Source organism: Embiotoca jacksoni, unplaced genomic scaffold, assembly GCF_022577435.1.
Source record: "Embiotoca jacksoni isolate LCO1_2020_lvr unplaced genomic scaffold, fEmbJac1.0.p SCAF_130, whole genome shotgun sequence".
In the NCBI taxonomy this organism is placed as follows: domain Eukaryota; kingdom Metazoa; phylum Chordata; class Actinopteri; family Embiotocidae; genus Embiotoca; species Embiotoca jacksoni.
In genome coordinates this window covers 46395-59256 of record NW_027185264.1, presented here as the reverse complement: position 1 = coordinate 59256, position 12862 = coordinate 46395, and the positions used below count along the sequence as shown (strand labels likewise).

General features: G+C 41.5%; 1 protein-coding gene across 5 annotated transcripts in view; it reads right to left on the bottom strand.

The window, feature by feature from the left end:
• The window catches only part of tcerg1l (transcription elongation regulator 1 like), a 34916-nt gene that overhangs the window by 9782 nt on the left and 12272 nt on the right, over positions 1-12862 (bottom strand). For 4 of the 5 annotated variants that reach the window (XM_069147111.1, XM_069147114.1, XM_069147109.1 and 1 more), the window contains exons 6-9: positions 11665-11850; positions 996-1138; positions 762-797; positions 591-669 (exon numbers count right to left, since the gene is read on the bottom strand). In XM_069147111.1, the coding sequence (XP_069003212.1) occupies positions 591-669; positions 762-797; positions 996-1138; positions 11665-11850 (444 nt within the window). The remainder of the gene's footprint in view (positions 1-590; positions 670-761; positions 798-995; positions 1139-11664; positions 11851-12862) is intronic. The other variant, XM_069147112.1, reaches the window with a different exon arrangement.

The following is a 12862-nucleotide window of genomic DNA, read 5'->3' as shown; positions in this document are numbered from 1 at the left end:
CCAAGGAAAACCGTTCTACTGAGAACCGTTCCAAGGAAAACCATTCTACTGAGAACCGTTCCAAGGAAAAACGTTTTACTGAGAACCTTTCCAAGGAAAACCATTCTACTGAGAACCGTTCCAAGGAAAACCGTTTTACTGAGAATCTTTCCAAGGAAAACCGTTCTACTGAGAACCGCTCCAAGGAAAACCATTCTACTGAGAACTGTTCCAAGGAAAACCATTCTACTGAGAACCGTGGTGTTCTTTGGTTCCGTAATGACTCAGTGTGACTGAGATAGACAGTCTTTGGCTGCTGGAATGTGAACTGATGAAATGAACAGAGTTCCTCCGGCTGATCTGATCTTCTGTGAGAAGATGACATGTTGTGACAGCAGCCACATGGTCACGTGACTGTGATGTCAGAACCCATCAGTGACAGCATCATGAGGTCAGATCAGACTGTTGAGTTCTTCCTGCAGAACGCTGAACACGGAGACCGACTACCATCAGAGAGACGCCTCTACATCTCACTACTTAAATCTATAATGTTCTAACAGGCAGGCAGACAGACAGACAGGCAGACAGACAGACAGGCAGGTAGGTCTTACTGTGTCTGTAGTCGGTCAGCAGAGTGAATCTGGAAGAAAACCTTGATGTAAAAAAGGAGGGTTGAACTTCTTTCATCACCTGAAAGACAGGAAACTAGGATTAGATCAATGAAATGGACAGACGGACGGACAGATAGACAGACAGACAGACAGACAGGGAGACAGGCTCACCTTGAAAGGTAAGACAGGCCACCTGTCAATGCAGAGCTGCAAGGGACGGACAGGCCCAAATACACAGGAGAGACAGAGAGAGAGACAGGTCTTACATGAGCGTCAACAACATGTCCAGGTATGTCTGTCTGTCTGTCTGTCTGTTTACCTGAAGCTTCAGGGATCCACCTAAACGTCCACTTGGACCAGACTGAGCTCTGAACACAGTTTTAATGTGATGTCATCAATACACACCTGCACAGGTAGAGACAGCCTTCTGTCAAGGCTGATCAGCGGACTTAACCACGCCCCTCTTCGCTGCTGATTGGGCAGAGTGAGAGGCCACGCCTCCTGATATAGCGGTGGATCAATCCCAGCCCATTCCCAGTAACCTCCACCTACAGCATGACATCATCATTTCAGTGATTAATACTTTGTTTGATCTTAACATGAACAGAAGCACAACAGGACTTAAAAACTGTAGAGAAACAAACTGAGTAATAACATATGAGTGTCATAACATGAGTATACTATGATGAAAAGTGTGCTAAGATGTAAATGTACTAAGATGTAAATGTGCTAAGATGTAAGTGTACTAAGATGTAAATGTACTAAGATGTAAGTGTACTAAGATGTAAATGTACTAAGATGTAAGTGTACTAAGACGTAAGTGTACTAAGATGTAAATGTACTAAGATGTAAATGTACTAAAATGTAAGTGTACTAAGATGTAAATGTACTAAGATGGAACGTTTACTAAGATGTAAAGTGTAATAAGATGTAAATGTACTAAGATGTAAAGTGTAATAAGATGTAAATGTACTAAGATGTAAATGTACTAAGATGGAACGTTTACTAAGATGTAAAGTGTACTGTCGAGGTGGTGTCCCGCTAACAACGTGGGCTTCATTGACAATTGGAATACTTTCTGGGAAAAACCTGGTCTGATCCGGAGAGACGGCATCCATCCTACTTTGGATGGTGCAGCTCTTCTTTCTAGAAATATGGCCATGTCTCTTAACAGCCCTAAAACCTGACATCCAGGGTTGAAGTCAGGACACAGAGCTGCAGTCTTACAGCTCCTCTGCAGCTTCTTTAGAGCTGTCACTCACCCAAAACCTTCAACTTCCTGTAGAGGTTGTGTCTGTACCCAGACCACCTATATTTAAAAAACTCCAGGAAAGATCTATCAATAAAAATGTAATAAAAATTGATCCTACCAAATTAATGGATCAAAAAAAATCTGACAATTAAAAGCGGATTATTAAATATCAGATCTCTCTGGTCTAAATCTGTTAGTAAATGACTTGATAACTGATCATCAGATTGATTTACTCTGTCTCACAGAGACCTGGCTGCAACAGGAAGAATATGTTAGGATTAATGAAGCAACTCCTCCCAGTCATATTAATTATCATATTCCTAGAGATTCAGGCCGAGGAGGAGGAGGAGGAAGAAGGGGAGGAGGAGGAGGAGGAGTGGCAGCAATCTTCCACTCAAGTTTATCAATTAATCCGAGACCTAAACTTAGTTATAATTCATTTGAGAGTCTGACTCTTAGTCTCTCACCCAAACTGGAAAGCAGAGAAATGGATTGTATTGTTGTTGTTTATCTCCCACCTGGTCCTTATTCAGGGTTTCTAACTGAATTCTGACTTTTGATCAGATTTAGTGCTGAGTTCAGATAAAGTGATGATAGTGGGAGACTTTAACATTCATGTTGACGTGGACAACGACAGTCTCAGTTCTACTTTCAGATCATTATTAGATTCTATAGGCTTTTATCAGGATGTAAATAAACCCCGTCACCGTGGTAACCACACCCTCCATCTGGTTCTGTCATATGGGATGGAAACTGAAAATGTAATTGTATTTCCTCAAAACCCTGTTTTGTCAGATCACTTCTTATTAACATCTGAAGTTACAATAATGGACTACACAGCATGTGGGAATAAATCCCACTACAGTAGATGTCTGTCAGATGATGCCGTGGTCAAGCTTAAGGAAGCAGTTACATGTTTATCCTCTTCGATGCCGTGTGTTAAAGCAGTGGAAGACATCTACGTTGATCTTAGTCCCACACAAGTGGATCATCTGGCAGAAAACACTGCAGTATCTCTGCTACAACTCTAGATGATGTCGCCCCTCTGAAGAAGAGAGTCATGAACCAGAGGAAGTTGTCTCCATGGTACAACTCAGAACTACGCTCTGCTAGGCAGCGACTAGAAAGATGGAAAGGAAATGGAGTTCCACTAATTTAGAAGAATTTCACCTGCCTGGAAGGATAGTCTAATATTATATAAGAAAGCTCTTCGTAAGGCCAGGACTTTATATTATTCATCATTAATAGAGGACAACAAGAACAACCCCAGGTTTCTTTTCATCACTGTAGCAGGCTGACAAAGAGTCCCAGTTCTGTTGAGCCCTCTATTCCTTCAGCTCTCAGCAGTAATGACTTCATTAACTTCTTTACTAATAAAATTCTTACTATCAGGGAGAGAATCGGGCCGACCCTTCCTGACACCATCACTGATGTGATGTTAAGCACAGCAGCCCTGAAAGCAACTGTAGGACCAGATGTAAACTTGGAACATTTCTCTCCTGTTGAGCTCTCTGAGTTAACTAGAATTATTTCTTCATCTGGATCCTCTAGCTGTCTGTTAGATCTCATCCCAACTAAACTTTTTAAGGAAGTCTTCCCTTTAATTAATACTTCCATATTAGATCAGATCAACCGATCTATTGTAACAAGCTATATACAGGCTTTTAAAGTGGCTGTAATTAAACCTTTACTTAAAAAGCCGACTCTTGATCAGCTGTTTTAGGAAACTACAGACCAATTTCCAACCTGACGTTTATTTCTAAAATCCTTGAAAAAGTTGTTGCAAATCAACTTTTTGATAATTTACAAAGGAATGATCTGTTTGAAGATGTTCAGTCTTTAGAGTTCATCATACCACAGAAACAGCTCTGGTGAAAGTTACTAACGACCTTTTATTAGTCTCAGATAATGGACTCGTCTCTGTACTTGTTCTTCTGGACCTCAGTGCTGCTTTTGATACGATTGATCATAAGATCTTATTACAGAGATTAGAAGACGTTACGAGGATTAAAGGAACTGCATTAGACTGGTTCAAATCCTACTTATCAGATAGATTCCAGTTTGTCCATGTCAACAATGAGTCTTCCAGACAAACAAGAGTTAGTTATGGAGTTCCACAAGGCTTAGTGTTAGGCCCAATACGTTTTACTTTGTACATGCTTCCATTAGGAGATGTCATCAGGAAGCACTGCATCAACTTCCATTGTTATGCAGATGACACTCAGCTATATCGTTCTATAAAATCAGATGAAACTAATTAGTTAGTAAAACTTAAAGCCTGTCTAAAAGACATAAAGGCCTGGATGACCAAAAACTTCCTGCTTCTAAATTCAGACAAAACAGAAGTTCTTGTACTTGGTCCTAAACACCTCAGAAACTCTTTCTGTAATCACTTAGTTACTCGAGATGACGTTGTCTTGGCCTCCAGCAAAATTGTGAGGAACCTTGGAGTCATCTTTGATGAGGATTTGTCCTTTAGACACCATATAAAGGAAATCTCCAGAACTGCCTTCTTTCATCGACGTAATATTAATAAAATCAGGAAAATCCTTCCTCAGTGTGACGCAGAAAAACTCATTCATGCGTTTGTTACTTCTAGACTAGATTATTGTAATTCCTTGTTGTTAGGATGTCCAAATTACTCATTAAAAACCCTGCAGCTGATCCAAAATGCTGCAGCAAGAGTACTGATGGGATTTAGCAAGAGAGATCATATTTCTCCAGATTTATCTTCTCTTCACTGACTTCCTGTTAAATCAAGAATAGAATTTAAAATTCTCTTGATGACTTACAAAGCTCTACATGACCAGGCTCCATCATATCGTAAAGATCTTATAGAACCATATAATCCTAGCAGAGCACTTCTCTCTCAGTACGCTGGTCTACTTGTGGTTCCTTGAGTTTCCAGAAGTAGAATGGGAGGCGGAGCTTCAGTTTTCAGGCTCCTCCCCTGTGGAACCAGCTCCCAGTTTGTGTTGGAGGGGCAGAAACCCTCTCTAGCTTTAAGATTAGACTCAAAACGTTCCTTTTTGATAAAAGCCTATAGTTAGGGCTGGCTCAGGTAGACCTGAACCAACCCTTAGTTATGCTGTTATAGGCCGAGGCTGCTGGGGGACCTCGTTACATGCTGAGCTTCTTTTCTTTCCTCCTACTCTTTAACTGACTCATACCTCACCATCTTTTTCTCTCTCATAGTTTCTTCTTATTATCTGTTGTCTCCATTCAGTTCCTTCGCTCACGTAGTTTCTCTTCTTTCTTTTCCAGATGTCCCATCATGGAGCTGCATGTCTCTGCTCTGCGCTTGTCGTCTCCACCAACAGTTCTTCTCTTCTATATCTATGCTGTCCTTTTCTCTCTCTTCTCTCCTCTCACCCCAACCGGACGAGGCAGATGGCCGCCCACCTCTGATCCTGGTTCTGTTAACAGATGCTCCGCCCACCTCTAAGCCCGGTTCTATTAACAGATGCTCCGCCCACCTCTGAGTCTGGTTCTGTTAACAGATGCTCCGCCCACCTCTGAGTCTGGTTCTGTCAGAGGTTTCTTTCTGTTAAAGGGAGTTTTTTCTTCCCTCTGTTGGAGGTTTTTCTCCCTTAAAGAGGAGGTTTTGTTTCCTCCTAGCTTACAGTAGGTGGGAATTGTTGAATTGTTGGTTTCTCTGTATAATGTTGTAAAGTTCTTCTACAAGGACTTTAATGTGTTAAGTGTCATGAAATAACCTGTTGTGATTTGGCGCTATATAAATAAAATTGAATTGAATTAAGATGTAAATGTACTAAAATGTAAGTGTACTAAGATGTAAATGTACTAAGATATAAGTATACTAATATGTAAAGTGTACTAAGATGTAAGTGTACTAAGATGTACGTTTACTAAGATGTAAGTGTACTAAGATGTGAGTGTACTAAGATGTAAAGTGTACTAAGATGTGTGTACTAAGATGTAAAGTGTGCTAAGATGTAAAATGTACTAAGATGCAAGTGTACTCGTAAAGTGTAATAAGATGTAAGAGTACAGATGTAAAGTGTACTAAGATGTAAGTTTACTAAGATGTAAGTTTACTAAGATGTGAGTGTACTAAGATGTAAGTGTACTAAGATGTGAGTGTACTAAGATATAAGTGTACTAAGATGTTAAGTGTACCAACATGTAAAGTGTACTAAGATGTAAGTGTATTAAGATGTGAGTGTACTAAGATGTAAGTGTACTAAGATGTAAGTGTACTGAGATGTAAAGTGTACTAAGATGAGTGTAGTCGCTATTGGTATTGTGTTCGCTGCAACAGCTGCAGCTTCCTCCTCCTTCAACTACGATGCCATGATGGCGGCTGTTGAGCGTGAGAAGTGTCCAGTGTTTCATACTGAACTGTTTGAGTGTTTTGAGGACATTCATCTCCTCTCTTTAATGGAAATCAAAACACACTGAATGTTTGTGTTTTCGTCCTCCAATGAACGAAACATCATCTTCTCGTCTTCTCTGCTGACAAATTTAATCAGTGTCACATTTAAATGCAGCTCAGGCAGCGTGGAGATGTGCTGCATCTGCAGTTATAACTGAAACACTTTAACCCTTCACTCTCATAAAAAGCCCTTTGCAGGATTGATTCTGTCTGTTTTCGAAGCCGTCACATCGGATATATTCCTCACATTTGACATAAGCTGCAGCCATTCAACAAAATGACACCTTTCATTGTCTCTCTCTTCTTCTCCTGCTGTCTCAATGTCTCTTGCCTGTTTTATAAAAGGACGATTAATATGCATGTGAATGGAGATTAACTGTGTGTGTGTGTGTGTGTGTGAACATCAATGTGATTTTAGGCAAAGCTGCTGCACACACACACGCACAGACACACACACACGCACACAAACACACAGCAGTAGGTCTCTGTTTCGTTTGAAGTGTCTCGATCTAATTTTCTGACTTCCCCTCTTCATCCATCCTCATCCTCCTCATCTTCCTCCTCGTCCTCCTCCTCCTCTAATCTCATTTATTTATATTTTACCTTTCCTTCAGGAGGGTCACCTAAGCAGGTGTGATATCACTGTGTAGTTTCCTGAACAGCTGATCAGGAGTCTGTTTGTAGGTAAAGGTTTGATCACAGCAGCTCTAACAGCCTGTGGAATGTAGAACCTGCTGACATAGAACTGATCTGAAGTGATAATTGACGGTAAAACATTGATGAGTGTTGTTGGTGTCTCAGAGACAGATTGATGGTTCAGATGAAATGTTCTAATTGTAACTCCGGTCTAACGGACGGTTCTCAGGCTGCTGTTTGTCTGTGACTGTGCGTCTATCAACGACAGAAAGAGGCTGCAGCTCTATCAGGATGACGAATAGTATGATGATGATGAAGTACAACTCAGAGTCCTGCCATCTGCAGAAGTTCTCTGATGACTCTGCAGTGGTAGGATGTATAAGGGATGGACGGGAGGAGGAGTACAGGGCAGTAGTGGAGGACTTTGTGGAGTGGGCGGGAAGGAATCACCTGCTCCTGAATGTGGCCAAGACCAGAGAGATGGTGGTTGACTTCAGGAGGAAGGCGACGGCTCCACAACCGCTGAGAGTTCTGGGAGAGGAGGTGGACATGGTTGAGGAGTACAAGTACCTGGTGTCTCCATGACAACAGACTGAACTGGAAGACCAACATCAATGCTGTCTCCAAGAAGGGGATGAGTCGACTCTTTTTCTTGAGGAAACTTCGATCCTTCAATGTGTGCAGCGAGATGTTGGAGATGTTCTACCAGTCTGTTGTGGCCAGTGCATTGTACTTCGCTGTGGTCTGCTGGGGGAGCAGCATTGGAGCCGGTGACACCAACAGACTTAACAAACTGGTGAAGAAGGCCGGCTCCATCATCGGCTACAAACTGGACAGCCTGGAAAAGGTGGTGGAGAGGAGGACGCTGAACAAACTATTGTCCATATTGGATAACCCTGACCACCCTCTCCACCACCTGCTGCAGGGACAGCAGAGCACTTTCTCTAAAAGATTCCTCCAGCTCCGCTGTCACAAGAACAGATACAGGAGATCATTCCTGCCCACTACAATAAGACTGTACAATAACTCACCTCTGGCAAAATCCATCACAGTACAATAACACTGTTGACTGTGTTTCTTGGTTTGTTTGTATATAATATATATAGATATATAATGTACTGTATATACTGTGCATTTTATATTTTATATTTATATTTTTTACTGCTATTTTATTGCTTTTCTATTATTCTATTCTATTCTATTATTTTATTCTATTATTTCTATTATTATCTTATTGCTTCTGTATGCTGCTGTAGCGAAAAAATTTTCCCTCGGGGATTAATAAAGTAAATACCTACCTACCTACCTAAGAGGAGGACGATGATGATGAAGAGGAGGATGATGATGAAGAGGAAGTTGAGGTCAAAAGTTTGTCATAAATCAGCTGTTAATGAACAAAAATATACCGAACTCTGTGAGTGGTTCAGTGTGTGTGTGTGTGTGTGTGTGTGTGTGTGTGTGTGTGTGTGTGTGTGTGTGTGTGTGTGTGTGTGTGAGAGTGTTTTTCAGTGTGTGTGTTTGTGTGAGTGTTTTTCAGTGTGTGTGTGTTGTATGTCTAATCAGTGTTATCCAGTCCGGCCTTGTTGTAATGAGCAAACCTGCTGTGAAATTATTCACCAAATTAACTGCATGTGTTACTGTGTGCGTGTGCATGTGTATGTGTGTATATATATGTGTGTGTGTGTGTGTGTGTGTGTGTATATATGTGTGTATGTGTGTGTGTGTATACGTGTGTGTGTGTGTGTGTGTGTGTGTGTGTGTGTGTGTGTATTATAAACTGGTGATTGCTTACAGAAACTCAGTCAGGATAATTTATGACATTTGTCCTGAAGTGAACCATGAGAAGAAAGAAATGAAGATGAGAGGAGGACTTGTCTACAGGCTGCTCCTGATGTATTCTGGGTAAAATGGCCAAACGGTGTCCAAACCTCAGACTGTTTATAAAAGAGTTCGTAGCTTCAGGTCTGTAAAATGGTTCTGATCCAGAAGTGTGTTCAGCTGCAATACCAGCGAGTGCCACTAGAGGTCGGCTCCAAAAAGTCTCCGGCTCCATAGACTCCCATTCAACTTCTCTCATCAAATCCAAAGTGAATAAAATGTGTCCATCAGTTATCTCGGTGTTGTTAGCTAAAGTCACTCCTTCTTATTAGTTTTCTGGAGGTCCATCTGAAAATAATCCCTCATTCATTAGAAAAGAAGATTCAAGAAGACCTGTTTTTGGGGGTGTGTCTGTTTGATTGACAGGCCTGTGGTGCAGTCAGGTTACAGCTATCGATGGGTGGGATGGTTTCCAATCAGATCGGTCAGATCCACCTCTGGCTCCTCCCCCAGCTCATCAAAATATGGTCACTTCCTGCTCCAAACCGCTCCGAACTAGCAAAGATGGTGACGGACAGAATCTGAACTGGAGGATTCATAATGTTCACAAACCAACGATGACATCACTGATGGTTGATGCTGATCTCATTTACAGAAGTATGATTACATTTCATTTAGCTGACGCTTTTATCCAAAGCGACTTACAACACACCGATGGTTCACCATTGTGAGCAATTTTTTTAGGGTTCAGTGTCTTGCTCAATGACACTTAGGCATGTGGAGCTGGGGATTAAACCACCAACCTTCTGATTAGTGTGCAAACCACTCTACCAACTGAGCTACAGCCTCCCTAATGAGTTTAATATCAGCAGCTGTTCAATGATTGTAACACATACACAGAGGACCAGAATAAATGTCCTCACAAAGTGTCTTTGTCCTCATAAATACTTTTTTGTTCCACACGATAGCAATACACTCACACTCAAATACACTCACACTCTCTCACACTCTCTCTCTCTCACACACACACACACACACACACTCAAACACACACTCACACACACTCAAACACAGACCGACACACTCTTAGACTCACACACACACACACACACACACACACACACACACACACACACACACACACACACACAGTGTTAATGGATCCTGTGGCCAATTACCTCCATTTTAGGTCCTTCAATCAATCAACCAGTTATCAATACAGACTGAGCTCAACCAATTACATACTGTGTGTGTGTGTGTGTGTGTTTCTGTGTGTGTGTGTGTGTGTGTGTGTGTGTGTGTGTGTGTGTGTGTGTGTGTGTGTGTGTCTGCGTGTGTCTGCAGTATAAAGCAGAACCCTGTAAAGATGAGCTATGAGCTGTCCTGAAAATACTCAATTACACCCTGGAGAACTGTGTGTGTATGTCTGTGTGCGAGTATGTGTGTGTGCATGTCTTTGTGTGTGAGTGTGAGTGTGTGAGTGTGTGTGTGGTTTCAGTGTTTTTCGTCTATTGTTTTTCACCCTGTAAATGGGCAGGTAGTGGGCGGGGCCTGTGACTCACCTGCAGAGAGAACAGCATTGTTCAGACTGATGAATCCTGAATGTTCTGCAGGACACACCTCCACCGACCATATATGGTAAACACTTCCCTTTTAAAGGCTCTAATGATAACATGGTAGGAGGACCTGATGAAGGACCTGATAAATCTCTGAACACAAGGGACAAGGCTGGAAACCAATATTGGATGGTGGTGATCTTCAGGCCCTCAGGCAGCACTGCATTAAAAACACACTATTCTGGAGTGGAAATCACTGCATGGGCTCAGGAACACTTGTGAAAACCATCGTCTGTGAACACAGTTCATCGCTGCGTCCACAAATGCAGGTTAAAACTCTCCAAAGAAGAAACCAGATAGAAACATGATCCAGAAACACCGCTGCCTTCTCTGGACCGAGATCATTGAAGATGGATTGAGGTGAAGTGGAAAACTGTCCATCAGATTCAAAATCAGCAGATATTTTACATAAAACAATAAAATCTCTCAGTTTCAACATTTTATATGTTGTTTTAGGTCTATTTTCTAACAAATGAGTTTATGTGATTTATAAATCATCACAGTCTGTTAATATTTAAATTTTACAACATCACTACTTTGTTGAAAATAGGGTTGTAAAATGTGAACTATATCAGCATATATAAAAAAAAAAAAAAAAAAAAAGAATTTAAGATTTTGGTCTAAACAAAGTTAATGAATTAGTAAAGTTTTAAACAGTTTTTAATGGTGTAAAACAGTCAAAGTAGGAAAGTTGTTGTCAGATATTCTTCCTGCTGCTGTTCATCGTTTGAGGCGTCACTGTTTGTTTATTTTCAATAAGTACACGCTGAGCTGCAGATTTGTTTCTGCTGCAGGAACCGAAGACGCTGCGACTGCAGATCAGCAGCGTGAAATCCAGTCGGCTGGATGTTAATTAGCAAAGATTAAAAATAAAGAAGAGAACTGAAGAGCAGGACGAGGAAGGCTCTTCCTGTTTTAATAGTGTTCACCGGCAGGGAGGTGACTGATAATATCATCATACAGTTTCACTCCAACGACTTGATGATGTGATTATACCACTTCAATACGACGACCTGATGATGTCATCATACCGCAGCGCTACAACAACCTGATGATGTCATCATACTGCTGAGGAAGCCGCAGATGTTCCTGAACGCATCATTACAAAGTGTTCATATTTGTTTATATTCAACATCCTGAAGAAGAACCAGAGTTCACTGTTCAACACAGGGAACAAAAGCACAATGCATTCTGGGTAAAATAAGTGAAGCTGCAGGTTGGAGGGTGATGTGTTCAGGTGTTACAGTTATTTACAGTCAGAGCAGTGCTGTGATTGACAGGTGCCAGTGTGATTGACAGGTTATCTGTGATTGACAAGTATCAGTGATTAACAGGTTGTCAGTGTGATTGACTGACCTGTTGGTTGAGGAGGAGAAGTGAAAAGAGGCAAGCAGAGAGGAGACACAGACTGAAGGCGCTGTGGGAGGGAGGAGGAGTTCGAAGAGGAGGAGGAGTTTGAGGAGGAGGAGGAGCTCGAGGAGGAGGTGGAGTTCGAGGAGTCTTCAGGGTCTCTGGTGTTTGTGACGTGTCTTCTGACATGACCTGGACACAGAAACAGATCTTTTTCATCTGTCTGACCTTCATCACCACCATCACCTTCATCGTCTGATTTTCAGAATGTACTGTACCAACGAGAGGAGGAGGAGGAGGAGGATAAGGATGATGATCAGTAGCGTGTCATAATTGTGTTCGTAGAGAAGATGATGAAGAAAACATCACGGATGTGGCGTGTGGTTTCATGTCATACTTTAACATACATGTGTTTTTCCTGCAGATGTGTGTGTGTTTCAGGACGTATAGGAGGATCAGTCCGCCTCCAGACACTCAGTCTCCTTTCAGGAAACACTGACCTAAATCTGTTGACGGCAGCAGCATCACAGCGACAATAAAACATCTGTGCAGAGATGTTAAACGCAGCACGAAGCTCCACTCGGACTCACAAATGCACCGCAGATGATGATTTTACATCAAAGCACACTTTAAAAATGTAGTTCTTATTTACTGACAGTATAATATACTACACACTTTAGTACCATGAACTACCACATACTGTATAATGTAGTACAACATACATTATATTTACTGCAGTATATTTACTGCAGTATATGGTGAGCCGGTCTCTTGGTTCCTTCCTGTTCGGTGCGTCGTAACCTCACCAAAGTTTCCAGAGTGTTAATGAAACTCCTGTCACTGCAGGACGAACGTGTGCAGCTGGATGATGTAGCTGCTGACTGAATGTCCATCAGGACGACGTTCACCTGAAACACTCAGATCACCTGCAAACTGCAGGAGAGTTGGACTGAACAAGGTCCGGTTCTGTCACCAGGACCAGGTCTGAAGATTTGAATGTAGCACAACACACACAAACATGTAGACACACTTATTCACACTATCAATGACTCCGACTAATGTGTGTTTAGTAAATTTATGTTGATGTCGTGTCATAACACAAACTTGAATATAAATCTGATTATGTATTTACAACTGAAGAGAAACTGAAGAAAAACTGAGCTTCTGCCAGAAAACAACAACTACACAAACAAACACCAATGTT